This window comes from Amblyomma maculatum, chromosome 9, assembly GCF_055883805.1.
Source record: "Amblyomma maculatum isolate TAMU_Amacu chromosome 9, ASM5588380v1, whole genome shotgun sequence".
NCBI classification, from domain to species: domain Eukaryota; kingdom Metazoa; phylum Arthropoda; class Arachnida; order Ixodida; family Ixodidae; genus Amblyomma; species Amblyomma maculatum.
This window is the reverse complement of record NC_139352.1, coordinates 4,267,433-4,285,500: the sequence shown is the minus strand read 5'-3', so window position 1 is coordinate 4,285,500 and position 18,068 is coordinate 4,267,433. Positions and strand designations below refer to the sequence as shown.

Sequence of the window (18,068 nt, the reverse complement as noted above, 5' to 3'; positions counted from 1 at the left end):
ACTTGTCCGGATTGATAACGAGGCCGTATTCATCAAGGCATTGGAAAAGGGCGCGCAGGTGAGCTGCGTGCTCATCCTCGAAGGAGCTTGCGACGAGATCATCGATGTAGGCAACAATGAAGTCGAGGCCTCGCATAACCTCGTTTATAGTTCACTGAAAGGTCTGTGCAAAGGCATCTTCACATACTCGAAGAGCCCGAATGGTGTGGTAATGGCCATATTCGGAATATCAGTGGGCTCCACAGGGATTTGATGGTAAGCCTTCACTAAGTCAATCTTAGAGAAGATCGTGTAACCAGCCAAATTTGATAAGAAATCCTGTATGTGAGGAAGTGGATAGCAGTCTAGTAAGGTGTGACCACTGAGGGCGCAGTAATCTCCACATAGCCTCCAGGCGCCCGGATCTTCCTTTGGCATCATGTGGAGTGGCTATGCCCAGTTGCTGAAGGAAGGGCGCACAATGCCGAGTTCCAGCGCGTGTTGAAACTCTCGGCGAGCAATAGCGAGGCGTTCTCCATACAGGCGGCGAGGGCGAGCAAACACAGGTGGTCCAGAGATCACGATGTGGTGGGTGATCGAGTGTTTCACCAGTGACTCTCTAATGTGCGGCTTCCTGATGTTCGGAAAATCGGCAAGGACTTTCCCGTACGGCGAAGCAGGGACGACAGCTCTAAGACCTGTCGCCGAAGAGGTGGAGAGTACGCCATTGACAGTGAGAGCACCGAGAACAGCTTGCGAGACATCGGCGATGGTGAAAATGCAGCGGTATGTCCGGCGCAATTCGAGTTCAAGTGTGTAGGGCTCGTGGCGCGCCACGCATTCAAAGGCCGCGCCACTATCCCAATGCCCCCTGCGCGGTGCCTGTTTCCCTCTCCCCGCTCGTTCGGAGATAACCGGTCCCGCGCGAGGGGGCTATAAAGGAAGCCTCGCGCCGCCGTCGCTCTCTTCTTGGTCCCTGGCTCGTCGCTCCTGCTTCGCTCCCGGCTCTCTCCACGGAAACGACCCGCAGCCACCCGGACGACGACCCCGGACAGCCTCGACGACGCCCGCGCTTAACGTGAGATAAAGGATGTTTGCTATACGGCCCATTGTGTGTTTGTCGTGCGCATGCCTCGGGCAGAGGAATCGCCTACAAGTGTAAGAGACCGGTGGCCGTATGTGTGGATGGGGGAGTTGTTTATGGCTTGGAGCGGGGAGGTCAGTTCATTGCGACGACGATCCGCTTAAGCTGCTTTTATTACACTGACCTGTGCTCCTGTGTCAACGAGGAAGCGAATGCCAGTTGTCTTGTCCAAAACATAAAATAGGCAGCATGTCCGTCCACCAGTACCACTTGCCGCAGTCAGTGACCAGTCACAGCGTTTCCCAACCAGGAGCACAGGTGGGTGCACTTGCGGGCAGAGCTGCTGAAAATATGGTGGTACCAGTACACAGCCGAGGAGGAGGAGTCTTGCCGCGCTTTGGATGGTTGGAGTTCTGGAGAGGGCGGTGCCTGGAACCTCGGCAGAGAGCGGCGTGGCAGGGGCACGAGGACATCAAGCCCCCTAGCTAAGGCATCCAGTCGCTCTTCTATGCTCCCAAGCTGGGAGGCTAGTAGTGGAAGGCGGAGCGGTCACGGTACTGAGGCTGGCGTGCCTTGAGTAATACGCAACAAAGTCCGCGAGTTCGGCGAGCTTGTCCAGAGTGACATCACCCGCAGCTGCGAGAACGAAGACCATGGTCTAGGGAAGTCGCTGCAGAAACAACTCAGTTAGTAAACTATACGACCCCTGCAGCTGTCACATGCGACGGAGGAGCTGCAAAGGACGACTATCACCTAGTTCTGTAGTGATGAGGAGCTGCTGAAGTCGGCTGCGCTCGGACGCTGATTTGCGGCCAACAAGAGCCGCCTTCGTGTCAAAAGGTCGAGCCATGTCCAGCGAGGCGATAACGTCCCCCGATTCCTCAGCGACGTCAGGAGGCAGGGAGGACATGAGATGGAGGACCTTGGTCTTCTGGCAGGTGATACGCCGCAAGTGGAAATGCGCCTCAACCTGGAGTAGCCAGGCACGAGGGCTGTTGGGCCAAAATGGTGGCAGGTTGACTGGTTGAAACGCGGCAAACAAGGCGCTGTTATGCCGAGCGTCCTGGGCAGGTCGCCGGCTGTAGGAGGGGTGAAAGAGCCAGCGGAATCCATGTAGGAGGGCGGGATTGCGTGGTCGATGCCAGGTCACCAAATATGTTGGAGCTCAGACGAGGAACAACCAGCTCCGACTGTGGCTTGCGATAAGGGCGGGGCATGAGGGGTGCTACAAGGTAATTCGTGGCCGCAACCAAAGCATACGCTACGAGCTGAAACCTGGCATAATGTTGCTTTCACAACAAAAACTGACTCAGAATTTTCGAATATTCGAAAATTACCGAATACACCGAAAATGTTCGAATTCACTGCAGTTTCACTGCAATACTCGCTTAACTGCAATTCTTGACCGCGTGCACTTGCAGTGCAGGGAAAGCCCCGCGACGAGGCTGTTTTGTGAAAAGGGCTTTCCCGACAGTGCACAAAAGCAAAGCACTTGACGAGACCGAGTAAAAAATGCCATTCTCACTTGGATTTCATCTCAGACGCAGGCAACCATCGTGCAGGTGTTCATCAGATAAGAATACTGTGATGCAGATGTTTTTTCTAGGCCCATTTGATGGACATATTTTCTGGCCCCTGAAGGCTGAATTTATTTAAAATTTCGCCAAGTCAGGAAAAATGGCACGATACATTCTGCAGTGCATTTTCATTTTAAGCTGACGCACAGCAAGTATGTAATTCATGCAGTTTTTTTTTTTGTTTTGTTGTTTGTTTTTTTTGCCGAGCGGGATGGGCCCGCTCAGCAGCCCTTTTGCTCGGGGTCGGGCCAGGCCCGGGCCAAGTTATCTTTCTCTCGGGCGGGCCGGGCTGAGTACCCCGATCACGAACACATGCAAGTAGCCTCCCCCCTTAAGGGGGGAGGCTACCTTTGAATACCAACTTTGTTGTTTCTTGAGATAATTGAATGAAATTTTCAGGGTAGACTCATGGCACAGCCATTTGAATAACTGCGAAGTTTCATGGAGCTGTGCACATTGGTACTCAAGTTAGAGAAGTATATCAGAATGGTTCACATGGGTTCCTTGTTCCATGCCTGGTGAACTTGCAAAATGTGTTGGCACTATGAAATTCATTATGAAGGTTCCTGAATAGGTACCACAGGGCAAAACAGAGCCCTATTTTTTAATTTCCCTGCTGAAAAATTTTACCAGTGCATTGAGGTTAATGCCACTAATTGGACTTGCATTAGCTTAATTTTGATTGTTTATTATAAATTCCAGACTCAATAATTTGAAAAAATGAGCTTGTCTTGCCCTCGCAAATTTATTCAGGCACACAATAAAAAAAAACCAGGTGGGAATCCGATTAGGGGTTCCAGAAATACTGCGGGAATAAGCAACCATACCATGAAAAAAATTAATTCTGAGAAAATGGCCCTTGAATTTTAAAACAGCATTTTCAAGTCTAATGTTTGTTTTTCAGTGCAGCACGTTGTGCCTCCACCTCCCCGATTCCCTCGGAAATTGAATTTTCATGCGAACAGCGAACAGCGGACGACGCTGACGACGCGTTATCGCTTGCGATCACAGACGCGATACAGGAGGCCGAGATCGCAGAGGTTGATATGGTCGGTAGAGCAGGCACGCTTCAAACGCCGGCTCCTTACGTTGACGCGAAAGATACAGTTGGAAGTGGCAGCGCAGTCGGTCTAATAGTGGTGTAACAGAGGCAGCACTAACAGAAGCGTCTCCGGGACCGTTGGCAACGCGCTTCGCTAACTTCGCGATTCGGACGGCATTCACAGAATGACGACGTATGCAGTGTTTTGAATTTCTTAGCGCGCATCATGGCCGACCGTGCGACAATCCACAAAGTGCAGAAAACCGTACAAAACACGCCATCAGAATCTGTAACGAGCGATGATCACGGCGATCTCAATAATGATGTAACGTGAAGCGATTCAGCGAGCACACAAAGAACGCCAGCTCAGAAGGGAGGCAGAGCAGACGACGTGCTGGGGAGGGGCCACCGCGTCAGCGCGCGCAGCAGCCAATAGCAGTCGCGCGATCCCCCGCGTTCTCACGGAGCGCGCGCTTTGTCCAATCACAGCCCGAATTCGAGACGCGGGAAGCTCAACAATCCCTGTGAGGCCCCCAATCACAAGCGAGCCATGCTTCTGGTACGCCGCAGGCGAAGGCCACATGGAAAAGGGCAAGCATTCACAAACAAAACAAGACCAAGATGGCGGCGCTCGGTTCAGCGGCAGAGAAATGGCGCGCGCGCGAAGTTTGGGTACTTTTGCCGTTCGCTCGCGACTCTGAGGCTGCCGCGCCCAGTTGTATATTTAATTTAAAGCAGTTCCACGATGAATTAGGCGTTTATAATTATAGGAAAGGTAGTTTATAACATATACAGCCGAGATATGTACTTTTTGAAAAGCCGACTTTTTCGCGATTTTTCGACTTTCAAAGCCCGCGTCCCCCCTTAAATTTCACCCCACAATTAACAGCACCATCTCCCATTGTGCGGGTCCCCTTTTAAATTTGATTTTGAAATAACCTTTAGCCAAACTTGGCATTTAGAACACTTAGAAAGCGAGACAGCAGGCATAACTGGAACCAAATTTGTTGAACTTAAAAAAAAAGTTAAGCACGCACTGTTCCACGCACTGGTCCTCACCTCTTGTGCGACCACTTCCTCCAGGGCGACCTGGTCAGGCACACTGTCGTGCTCCACCATGACGTCGACCGTGCACTTGTCTCTCCTTTCTTCCTGCAACAGGAGCATGTTATTGGCTGCCACAAGGTCTCTGGACATGTGCCCTTCCTCCTCCACCTCCTCTTCGTGGGCCTCAATTAGAGGATGGTGCTCCACGGGCGAGGATAGGTACACCACCTCCTCTTCGGCCCCCACTGCAGGCGGCACGTCAGTTGCCAAAATCACCTCAGTGGCTACCTCGGGTGCCACCGTGAGGGCGTCCATCGGCTGAGGCACAGCATCTTCCTGCAAAAGGTCCTCAACACTGGCTTCGGCTGCAGCATGATCCTCTCCCACCACCAATACATCGTCGGCCTCTTGAACGACAGCTACGTAGCCCTCCGACGGAGGCGCCGGTGATGCCTCTTCGGACTTGTCGTCGTAGACCCTCAGAAGAAGCTGCTCTGCCGATAGGGGCTCACCATCTTCGTCCTCACAGTGGGCAACCAGATCTTCAGGCCCAGGAATAATAACGCACTCCGGAGCGTTGGGCATTGGCACCGTGGTGCTGGAGATGTTCTCGCAGCCAGCAAGCTCCTTGGGGATTCGCTGCGAAATTGCATAAGGAAAGCAATGCGTGGAATCAGCACTTAGTGTCGGCCCGTTGCTATATGCCACACATACAATCCATGCACAGCTGAACCTCAATATGATGAAGTTCCCAATGCAACAAACTTTTTTTTTTGTTTCAGTTTCTTGCTTCCATTGAAATATGTGTATTTGTCTCTCCTCAATTCAACAAAATAGTTTCGGGCTGCAGTTTCCATGCAACCAAGTTTATGAAGCACATAGAGTGAATTTCGACATACTCAACCACCCACCGCGGCGGCTCAGTGGTTAAGAAGGTTGGATACTTACTAACTACAAGTAAAAAAATTGCTTGTTGCAAAAACCTGAAGGCTGTTTGTAAGGCAACACATGTTAAAATAATGTTAAAATAAAATAAAGGGATCAAATGGATGCAGCAGGCACAGGACTGGGTTTAATGGAGGAATATGAGAAAGGTCTTTGCCCTGCAGTGGGTGTAATCATGCTGGTGTTGATGATGACGATGAGTCACATTTACAACTCGCATCCCCCAACAATAGCCCAAAACCACTCCCAACTTGCATCCACTCAACCATTCACACTCAGAGCCTCTCACTCACACTCACCAGCCTTTGTCCTGTGTTATTCTTCCTTGTGTGTGCGTCTTGTTTGGCTGGCAAAATAATCCTTCAGCATGCCACATCAACTGACCCCCATACATCATTGCATACACGCATGTCCACTCACTCACATAAATGTACACTCATATTCACAACCACTCATACTGGCGTTCACATTCACCCACACTCACGACCCCCCACCCACAAATGTGAGCGTGAGTGGGTGGACTATGGGTTCACTCATGAGTGACTGTGCTGACTCTATGCATATAACCCAGTAGCCATAACTGTCTCCAAGCATACCACAGGCCTGTGACTACAGAGTTTTGAATATTTGGACAATACAGCTGGCGAGACAGAAAGGCAGAACATGAACAGAATTCAAACCAACCAGATGCTGGATTATGAAATTTGTGAAAAGGGGCATAGATTTTCGCTTCAAAGTCAAGCCGGCATCTGCCACAAATGCGAGTGAGGTTGCGGCATCGTTTTCTTTATTGCGACAAAAGAGCGGTTGCAATACAAATTGGCTGCTGCCAGTGAAAGGATTCACTTCTTTGTTGGAGCATGAAAATCTAGCGGGAGTTACAATCAAAGGCAGTGCTTTTGTTTTTTCTCACCATGAAATACCACAGCATGTTACAGTCAAGGGCATAGAATCAAGTGGACACGGTTATTTCGCATTTAGTGTCCCTTCAGGTTGGGAATAAAGTGAGAGGAGAAATGACATACCTCGGGTGGTTCCTCAGAATGCGAGTCCGTGAAAGAAGGCGCATCTTCCTGCGCCATTTCCACCTCCTCTTCGTCTTCTTCTTCCAGGGTTGGCAAAACGAGGCGGCAAGCGTTCCTGATGCTTGCCACCAGCTGTGCTGGCTTATTGGCTCCTCCTTTGACATCTGCCTGCTGTAACATATGCTGGAACTGGCTGGCGTCAGCTGCTTCGACTTCTAACCTCCTTTCCTGATGCGCTGCGTTGAGAGCTGCGTGCGAAACACACAAAAGTTAAGCATTCTTGAGCAGCAACATTTCAGGCTGTTAAAGGCAGATGGATACATTTAATTCATGCTCTAAAATTCTTCATGTGTCCAGACTACGGCAGGATTCTTTACAGGTCACTAAAACAGGTGAAAAATCCCATTATTTATCATCCAAATGATGAAAATCAGATGGACAGCCAGTTACAAGTTACTATAACCACAAGTGCTTGCTTCTGCAAGGTCACCAAGCTGACCACATTCCGTGTTTACCCGCGTAATGAACGCATTTTCTTTCCGAAAAACCAAAGCAGAATTAGAAGGTGTGCTTATTATGTGGAGTAAATTTCACAAAAACTTTTTCGGGATGAGCAAAAAAATTTGACAGTGCAAAAAGTATGCATTGACAGCTTACCCTTCACAGTTAATTAGTCGACGACTGATTTTTCGGACACCCAATTTTTCGGACATGCTTGATTACTTGGACTTTTTCCCGGACCCAGGAGATACCTTATAAAGTTATACCATATGTAGGGTAATTATGCGGATCAAAATTTCGGACACTCTAGGGAGGGCTATTCGATTTTTCGGACATTCCAAGCGTCAGCGCCACACATTTTGAGCGGTGTCACCGCCATCTTGTTTGTTTACTTTTTCTTTCGATAGCCTCTAAACCGGTGCCGGCCTTGCGTGCCGCTCCTCAGCTAAACTGACGCTGGACTGAGGCTATATTATTTGCCTAGCAGCTTCCGCTTCTGGAACAACGTCGCTGCTTGCTGGGAGAATGTTTTTGCAGGTCCTCGGTGCGCAATCACGTGACACATGGGTGACGTAGCCTACATGTCACGTACGCATATTTTGCGGAGTTTTTTTTTTTTTTCCATTGTGAGAGAAAGCGCTTGCGGCAATTGTTTTGTACCGGCCATGGCTCCTCCTCCAACATAGTCTCCTCCCTTCCCCATGGCTCCAAGCAGTGCTGACATGACTATGGGCAGCAGAAATCGAGCCTTTATACTCCTAAAGTAACAGAACAGAATTTTCCTCCCCCGGGGGAATGAGTGAGCGCAGATCCTAAGCATTTGCAGTCTTTTGCTTTCTTTCTTTTTCTTCCGGAGGTCTGGCGAACGCAGGGACTTAGAGTCACGAGTCTGCTTCTTCGCAACGCGCTGCAGGGATTGTGAGTTTGCTTCCTCACTACAATGAAAACGTGCAAGAGTACTGACCTTATGCGGCGCCACAAATATATTGAGTACCTGCACATGAGTTATTTGCACACATGTACGTGCGCCCACAAACATGCAGTTTTGTAGTGGCAAAAAAGAATAACTTTAACTGCATGAGAGCATCTTCTAAGGGCGCCTAAGTTGATATTTAGACACCAGCCCATACCTCGCAGCTAGGGGAAAAAAAATAAGAAAGAAAGCAGCGTGCATACTGCTTTGCCAAGGCCAGCTCCAAGCGATCACTCGTTTGAAACCATGTTGGACAGCCTGCCCGCCCCTCCTTTCAACCTTTCCGCACTAATAGGGGAAAAAAATACAGAAGAAAGCGTGCGTGCCGCGCGAGTGCAGACGGCTAGATGCTCTCCCTCCTCCAGCTCGAAGCCGCGCTCCAATGGCCAAGCGCTTTTCTCACTACCCCTAGTAGAATTGGTCGCTGCGACTGGCACCATTTTCTTTTTTGCTCAGCTAACCACCGTGCACATTTCTTCCCTCTCTTGCAATTGCATCAATCGCTCTCGTAGTTGACACTGATCTTTTCGACATATGCGTGTCAAGAGTGTATAAAAAATCGAAAGCGTGCGGGGGACGTGCCACTGAAGAACGAGGAAGACGGCGCACCACCAGAGTCTCAAGTTGCGTCTGATGTGGCGTATTCTCAGCCTAGCTGCAGCACGTCTGGCAGCATAGATTTGTCACCGAGCGCTTCCAGAAGCATCCAAGACAGCATGAATACATGTACCGTTCAGTTGATACTGATCAACTCCACCCACGCCCCCATTCGCAGCTTTTTCATCACACAACTCCTGACAGCAATACTGATTGTCCGCGATCCTCAGCCGCGAGTTCCGTGGACGATTTCATTTTTTTCTCTTTGCAGAGTGCAAAACAAGCGCAGCAAACGGGAAGTTTCGCACCTCAATGCGCAACGGAGTACGAATAGAAGTTTTTGCTTCAGCGAAAGACCCTGCGTGAAGCTCTGCATCAGCTGTACAGCAAAGTTTCATTATGGGACAGTGACCCTTTTGTTACGTCAATTTGAGAAATATATGCCACTGTGTTTTAGCCCTAATCCTTGTAAAGGTTTATTAATATGGTGACACCATGTTATTGCAAATCTTTAAGTATCCCTTTACCTTGTAGGGCACTTGGAACAGGCATGTGGAGGGATAAATGTAGTTTCTCATGCTGATTCTAGGGGTAGTACATGGCTTTATGACAAGCTTTTGCAATTTTGGGGGTGTGCTACATCACATATTTAGTTTAGACTTTCTCTTGAAGAACAGAGCTACACATTGATGTCAATCATATTGCTGTAGCTGTACTCAAGAAAATGTTACAATTGTTTGAATCTTCAAATGCGTTTTTCTCATTTCGATTTTCTTGGGCACCGCACTCAGTCTTACTGGGCTTTTTTCTAAGTTGCTTTTAAGTAACACTGACAAATTAGGTATCACTGTAACCGTACTAAAAGGATCTAGACAGTGATGCTATTCATAATGCTGTAGTGCAATTGTGCTAATTGCAAATTACTATAGTAATGAGAGGTAATTTAACAAATGTGTATGCAATAAGAGTTGTTGGTCCGTTTCCTTGCCTATGAATTGCTTTCGAATGAATAAAACTAGCATCACCCCCTACAGCACACTTTTCGCATTGAGTCTATGTACTTACTTTTTGTGTTCGGCGAATCGAAATCACGAAAAAGCCCCGTAAGACGTACCCTTTAATAATTTGTCTAAACTTTTGCAGTCCCTGAACCAGTGTAGCTATAAAAAAAATCCAAGTACAGATTTGAAATGCTTGTTAATTCGTGCCGTTCTTTATTGTCTGACAAATTTTCTAATGACTCGAGATAGTCCACAGTGATTGCTTCGATCTCACTTCTCTCACCACCGACGATTCAAAAGGGGCTATGTCAAGTGCACAGAACATTTTTTTCACAATTATTTTCCTCCTATTGCTCGTGGCTTGTTTTAAATTTCCTTGCAAATTTATTACGCTCCATGCTTTTCTATTTTATGAAAATTTTATGCGCATTAGGCTCCAGCACAAGGTGCATTATAACTTTGCCACCGAAGTGCCGCTATCGTTTCATCTAAGGCAAACCCTATAAAGTGTACATGCAACTCACAGCATGCCACTGCTCTGCTGTGCCTCTCATGGCCACTTAATCGAATTGCATCGGATCGCAGCCTTTCTTAGTCCATATCAGTAATGGCCCACTCTGTAGCAAAAATCTTTGTTCTGCTAAATTTGATAGGAGACCATCGAGGCAGCTGGTTTGGAGCAATATTGCGTTTTGGAGCAGCATGAAGCAAGGAAAGCAGCTGGGAGCAGAATAGAGCAAATGAAGAAACCCTTCCACCTCTTGTTCCAAACTTGTTCCATTAGAAATTTCTCTGGCGTGTCCATATAGCATGTTACATGAAAACAATGAATAACCTAGTCATCCAAAGGGAGGATAATTGCAAATGAAGCATTCATTGCAGTATGCGTGAAGTGAACCAAGAGCATGATGCAAGCTCATGTTATCCTACTTACCAATGGCACTGGTGCAGTCCACTTATTAACCATCTTTTTCATCTCGCTTTATCCCAAAGGAGCTACTATTGGTTTGCGCTAAACAGTTTGCCTTAAGCAGCTGGTTTTCTCTTCTTTCCTTCTTTTTTTTTTCTTCTTTTTTTTGCACAGTTTTATAAAGAGGGAACCAACCAAATGGTCTCATACCGTCCCACTTGTCTAAAAATTCATCTTAACCTGGCTTGCATAGATGGAAATCTACTATATATAATCCACCAGCACCCCCAACAATGACTCCTTTGCGCAAGGAGCAAAAAGCCTGTGAGCTATACACACTTTCAGCGTGGTGGAAGAACAGCTTAGGGAAGCGAGTGAGGGTAATGCATACACAGGTCGGAACGGCAGGGTTGCTCAAAAAGCTCACAAAAAGGAAAAAAGCTGTCAGCAAAGCAGCGCACAGCCAGGTTCAGACGACCCGTGGCGAAGCCGAAGCAATGCAGCCAAACCATCTTTTGGCCTCCTGAAAGGAGCCTCTCTAACTCCGTTATGTGCCCGTTCACATGAGCTGTGATGCACCACGCAATGGGCAGGATTATTACATGATACCATATTAACGCGTATAAGGGCCGCACTTTTTTTTCCAGATTCGAGGGCCGATTTTCAAAATGCGGCCCATACACGCGACATACGAAAAAAAAATTCTTTTTCCAAGTAAAAACAGACGAATTAGTGAATGTGCGGTGTTTACCATTCAACTGTCATTCGCGGAGTCCTCTTACTCCGAGCTGGTGCTGTGCTCCGGTTCACATTCACCCCACAAGTTGTTGTCTTTAGTCTCGTCTAAACTGTTTGAAATCCCGGTCACCTTGAGACTACGGGATACAATGTCCACAAACACTGAGTTCTACGCGAACAAAATCCAGCCAAGCACAGCCGCGATCAGTGCTCTCTTAATCCACTCGGACAGCATCTCGTCGTATGCTGTTTGCCATCCGTCTGCTTTATTGCCATTTACAACGAAAAATAAAGCAGAGAGCACACAAGAGCTGCAACTACGGTGTGCAACCTAGCCAACCACGCTACCACTACTCATGTGCCTTTGAGATCACAAAACAAAGCCAGAGCGCCGGGGTGGCTGGGGCTGGCGATACCGATGCTAATACGGATTGCAGAAGCTCACGGCAGATGGAAAATATGATAATGATGATGATCCGCGACTTTGGGCGCCATCCGTGGGCGGCATCTGGAAGCTCCTACGCGCATGTATTTTGAAGACTGTTCCCACATGGAAAGTTTGGGTGCGGCCCTTACACAGACTTTTTTGTTTAACATTTGCTTCGGGAAATAGGGGGTGTGGCTGATACACGGGTTTATACGGTATGTTATCTTGCCGGCAACATCTAAACGCCTCATGGGAAAGTAAGCTTTCATCCATGCAATAGGCGACCAATCAGAGATTGCAGAGCTAACGCTACAAGTGACAAGACAAGCGCCGTGGGCCATAGTGTGGGCACTGAGCAGCGATGACACAAAAAGAAACAAAAGACAGAAAACTGAAGAAGAGCCGCCACGTTACCAGAGTTTGCCGGCCCCTCTTTGAACCGCTTGGCCAGAGACTCGTCCTTCACTCGTGCCGCAGGGGTAGCTCGCTTGAGAGAACCACTTCGCACTGGGTGACTGCAACGACTCCTTGCAACCTGAGGAAGCACACGATACACATTGACCGAACGACCAGCATACTGAACAGTTGGCATCGTCAGTAACTGGGCTGGCCAGCACAGATCAGTGCACCCACAGCAAAGCCTATACAATAGCAAACTCATTGAAAAGAAAAATCTACCCAATAAAAGAAAGATCTTTGGGTCCCACAAAACATGGCAACATGTTGGCCAGTGCTGCAGAAGCAAGGATCAACAGGGCACCTTGAAACATACTGCTGTCAATCCACAGAAACAATACACAAAAGTTTACACACAAGACTAGAACACATCAATTTCAGTCAACGCCCAGCAACCAACTCATTTAACCGAAAATGATGGAGAAAAAGAATTAAGTAGCATTATGTAGTTGGTTTCATGCGCTGCAGTAAAGTTTTTCGGTGTAGTAAAACTCTGCTACCTTGCACCGCCTAGCTCAAGGCACAAAGATAAACATTTGTAATCTACTCGGGTGTATTTTCACTACCGCAAATGCCAAAGACAGTCTCACAACTATGTACGAAGAATTCTTCACAGCCAACACTATACTTGCGACAAATCAATCCAGTAGTCATCCATAAGCCTCCCGACATTTTTCCCTGCCGCTATTGCCCTGCGTTAAGGCTACGTGCAGTCAGCATTTTGGTGTGATGGAGAGTCGAGAAACCGCCACGCAATGTGCTCTCACTTGAACAAAGATTGCCCGTTCTGCAGGAGTTTGGGCGAAGCAGCCTGTCTTACACCTATGCTTACACAAAGCAAATGCGAAATGCCTACGGTTTATATTCCTTGAAGTAGTCCACTTCCAAACGCATAGGAAATTCGCAGGTTTACTCTGCCTGCATGTGCTGAGGAGCTAACCCACAAAAGCAGCCACAAAAACATCAAACGTGAACGCCCTCTTCCCGCTCTGGAGCTCTGAGCTTGAACCCAAGACAGTGCCTTGCAACCACTGACACGAAAAGAATGGTGGCTAACATCCCTCTCATGCCGAGGAAGTGATGCTACTTTGTTTAAACTAGGAGCAATGGTCACCTTGCCTGTTTTTCCACAAAGCTGTCAAAGAACTACACTGAAACTTCATTTGAATGAACTGCAAAGGACCTTGGCAAAAAGTTTATTAAAGTGTTAAAGTTCGCTAAACTGAAATAAGTGTGTGGCAGTTTGTTTCCATTAGCTCCAAGAAACATCAGGTGTCCAAATCATGTCTCAACCGGTTTATTTGTCACAGTGCTCAAGCAAAGAATGCAGTAACATTTAGCAGCACATCTGATCTTAGAACCGCAGTGACCTTAAATTCAATCACTTAGACCAAGCTGTCTGTTGGGCAGCACAGGCCTTCACTTTCTAAAAGCGGATCATTGCTTTAGCAGAGCATGCATGCATGCATGCACACACGTGTGTGTGTGTGTGTGTGTGTGTGTGTGTGTGTGTGTGTGTGTGTGTGTGTGTGTGTGTGTGTGTGTGTGTGTGTGTGTGTGTGTGTGTGTGTGTGTGTGTGTGTGTGTGTGTGTGTGTGTGTGTGTGTGTGTGTGTGTGTGTGTGCGCGCGCGCGCGCGCGCGTGCGCGTGCGTGCGTGCGTGTGTGTGTGCGTGCGTGTGTGTGTGTGTGTGTGTGTGTGTGTGCGCCTAGTAGGGCTGAAGCTCTGGTTATGGCTGTGGAGCCCATTGAGCTTGCAAAGCCAGCTATGGGTTCGGTTGGCTACAAGCTCGTTTAGATAGCCCGCTCAATTTAAAGCTTAATGACAGTCACTTTTTCTTGCATGACCATGAAACAACATAAAAATATGCAACAAAAAGTGTGGATTGCACTTGCTGAAGAGCTCAGCAATGACATGGGCAAAGCAGGATGCCGCCACAGAAAATGTTTGTAGAACTGACATGAGCAATAACTGAATTCAGTTAAAAAGAAGGGCGTTTGCATAGCATTCAATGGAGCTTTGGTGGGGGATTTAAAGAAAATTCATACAACTGGATACTTGGTTTAAATGACATCCATTCAAGTGGTATTCTACTGTATGTTTGCGCACAAGTTAACCAAGCACAGTAGTCTGGCCAGAACAGGCACTCACGGGGCTGGTGCTGTTCCCAGGCCTATGCGGCCTCCGTAGCGGCCGCCCTGTTCTGCGGTTGGCCAGGGGTGCAGCCAGGGGAACACCAGCTGCCAAGTTCAGGGAGGCGACACGCTCTTCAGAGGGCAACCTATTATGCGACGAGAGAGTTAACGCCCGTCACATCGCCGCGTGTTGTGCACCAAGATTCCCTGTGAAGGCACATCAGATGCATGTAGGCATGTTTAACTAATTAACAGGGGGCACTACTACTCACTGCTGGTCAGAGGAAAATTTCAAATTTGTCAAAAGTACAAAGAGGCCAGCAAGCAAAACTTACCCACTAGGCACTGGCCCAACAACCCGTCTAGATGAGAGTGTACAAGGCAACTGACGAAACCTTTCCGAGGTATCACCATCTTTATCCAACGGCTGAAAAAGTCCCCCACCAAGCTTTTACGATAGTCATTGACTTCAAGCATCACCAGCTTCTCATGCCAAAAAAAAGCACTAAACATTTCTGTCAAGTACCTTTTTTCCAGAGATAATCAAATGTGTGATTATCTTGAAAGAAAGTACTTGGCAGAGATGCTTAGCGCTTTTTTTGCAGGAAATGTTGACGATGTTCGAAATCAATGACCCATTTTTAGTTGTGAATTCCACACAGGTTATTGAATGGTTACATAGTAACAAGAATAGGAAGGTGTCTGCCTTCTCAATTGACATCAAGGACTTGTTTTATCCTTTATCACAAGATGCTTTATTACTGTGTGTAGAACAAGCCACTGACATGTTTGGTACTGTTTCTTTTCCAAGAGAGAGCAACAAACCAGAGCTCTCTGACCCTGAACTTTCCATGAAGCCTACAAAATGAAATCTGGCAACAATGCAACACATGAGAGGTTGTCATGACTCCAAAGAGTGATAATCGCACTCCCGCCTGCCAGCAAAAACCACGAAACAGATTTCACACCCCTGAATTTTCGCGGATATGCCTGACTATTTGCACTTTTTTTTTTTTTTTTGTGGCACTGTAATATACCCCACAGGTCCAATGCATAAGAATGCCTAAAATTTCAGACACACTGCAACTGATTGCATGATTTTTCAATACCTCATTCTCAAATTCCCCCACTCCATAATGCTTGTAGTGGAACCTCGTTGATTCGCTCTTCAAGGGGGATCAAAATCTTGACCAAAAATGAAACGGATGGCGACAACGAATTTGAGGTTTGCTATTCCTCTGCTTCAAACCTTTGTTATACCGCTGTCAGACGGGCATTTCAAAGGCCCTCGAACCGATTGTCTATTGACTCGAACGCCTTCGAGCGCTGCCACATGGTCATTTTCAATGGCCATTGAGACGATAGTCTATCGATTCAATGGAACAGCTCGGAACTCTATCGAGTTCTCAAAGGCCTTCGAAAGTCGCGCAAGGTTGCTAGCGTTGATCCGAGAAGCACCATGCACACTCTCGTGCACAGCACGTTTAAGATACAAAAACATGAACAATGTTACTATTTATATCTTTAATTTATGCGGTAAAATATTAGTGTGCATAATCATTTAAAGATAGCATCGCTTTTTTAAGACGCATTATTTTTGTACTCTTTATCACTGTAATGTGCGCCGCCAATACTGTACCGCCGAGGAAAGCAAACACAATGAAAAGCACGGCCGTATGAACGTCAACACGCTTCAAAAAAAAAAAAAAAAAAAAAAAACGTCTTTTAATAACAACTAAAAAAAAGGTAACAGTAATATTTTATTTTGCAGTTATAGAAAGCAACGATAATGGCACCACAAAAGTTTGGCACCAAACATCAGAACTACAGTCGAACCCAGATATATCGAACTCGAAGGGGATCGCGAAATAGTTCGATATATCGATACAGTTGAACCCCTTTATAAGAGACACGTACGGGAGAGCAGTTTTTGTCTCTTATATGAGAGGTCTCTTATAAGCAGGGTACCATGTTTTTATTTTCTGATCAGCCCTTATTTCAAAGTAGGTACTTTTAGTAGGGACAGGACACCTGTGATTTTTGATTGGAAGCTGTGCGAACGAGAGTACCCACCTCATGCTCCCGGTATTGCTGCCTCGGGCAGACGCCCGCACGGGCAGTCGCACTCGTACCCTTGGCGGTAAGTTTGAAGTGCTTTCCTATGTTGCATTCCCATTGCAGGGGCTTCTTGTCAGTATTTTATAGCTGACCGACCCAATCTGGCTTTGCTGAAGTTACAATAAATAGTGACTGCGCACTTCTATCGTCCCCCTTTGCTTCCACAATGGGCGCAACTGCGATTAGCGACCGATGGCACTGCATCGAAGGTTAAAGTGCCTGCTGCAAGCGAGATTGTTGACCAGAATGCAAGGATAACTTGTCCTTTATAACCAATTCTCTTCTATGTCTGATGTCTGTTACAAAAGAGGTCAAATTAATGGGAGAGATAGGGCAACCAACCAAGTGGGTGAAGAGTGTCTCCTATACCCGATTGTCTCTTACATCCGTGTCTCTTATAACGGGGTTCAACTGTAATTCGATATAAAAAATCGGCTTGTGACGGCACTTATGATGCCAAAAAACGATACCGTATTTGTCGCGTAATCAACCCACTCACATAATGAACCCACCCTGCACTTTTGCACGGAGAATTTGAAAAAGAAAAAAAGCGTTAAGGTCAGCTCGCTCACATGCAAGCGATTGAGCGATCTCAGCGACGAGCGGCAGCGACAAAGCGAAAAATTTCAAACTTGTTGGAACTGCGTCCCTCTCGCTGCTCGAGCCACCGCGGGAGCTCTAAACAAGGTTTCTGCATTGCCGCGGCAGGCTCACACAACTGCAGGCTCCAATCATATTTTGCTATTACACCATGCTCCATACAAGTTTGGTATAGCACTGATAAGTAGAACTGACACTGATAAGTTGAATTGATATCAGAATAGCTTGTATTTATCCATCACACTTCAGATTAAGTATATGCGGAATTTTGTTTGTTTATCTACAACAAAAATAAAAAAAGCTGCCTTCAATCTCATCTTCCTGCCTGTAGAGTTGAAACAAGCACCAGATCAGAGTTGAAGTTAATGGCGACAGTTTTTATTTGCTGCTCCTAGCTGGCGCCTTCCATGAAGTGGTGACTGTAGTGACCAGCCAGGCTTTGAAGCTTTGTTTCACAACCGGTATGAACAAGCAGCTCTCGCCAAGCGACCTTGCACGCACCTGAGGCCCCAGACGTGCTCAAAGTGGCGCCCTTTCCAGGGGTCCAGGGTGGCCCGGTCCTGTTCCGCCCGCATGCGCACCTGGCTTTCGTGGGTGAGCTCCCCGTCGGCGAGCCGCTCGCGCCACTCCTGGCAGGCCCGCGCAAAGAACTCATTGCTCAGGGCACTGCTGCTGAGCCGCACGGTGCCCGCATCCTGCCAGCAGTCTACCGCCGGCAGCAGGCTGGCAAGCCGACACTGGTACGACCAGGGCAGCGAGGCCATTGTGTGCCGCGTCAGCAGGTCCTGCCAAGATGAAACCCCAAATCTTCAACAAGTCCAAGCTGCACTGTGGGCTACACACTGCAGCGGAAACTCTCAGGGTGGGCTTTGCAGGAACCGAGTGGTCGGTCCAATAAACCTGCCACGACCAAG

The 18,068-nt window shown here is 47.6% G+C and overlaps 1 protein-coding gene across 5 annotated transcripts in view; it reads right to left on the bottom strand.

The window, feature by feature from the left end:
* Asx (transcriptional regulator additional sex combs) overlaps positions 1–18,068 on the bottom strand; it is a 73,385-nt gene that overhangs the window by 13,455 nt on the left and 41,862 nt on the right. For all 5 annotated transcript variants that reach the window (XM_084577955.1, XM_084577953.1, XM_084577956.1 and 2 more), the window contains 5 exons: positions 17,656–17,939; positions 14,453–14,582; positions 12,261–12,381; positions 6,700–6,947; positions 4,742–5,368 (listed from right to left, as the gene is read on the bottom strand). In XM_084577955.1, the coding sequence (XP_084434081.1) occupies positions 4,742–5,368; positions 6,700–6,947; positions 12,261–12,381; positions 14,453–14,582; positions 17,656–17,939 (1,410 nt within the window). The remainder of the gene's footprint in view (positions 1–4,741; positions 5,369–6,699; positions 6,948–12,260; positions 12,382–14,452; positions 14,583–17,655; positions 17,940–18,068) is intronic.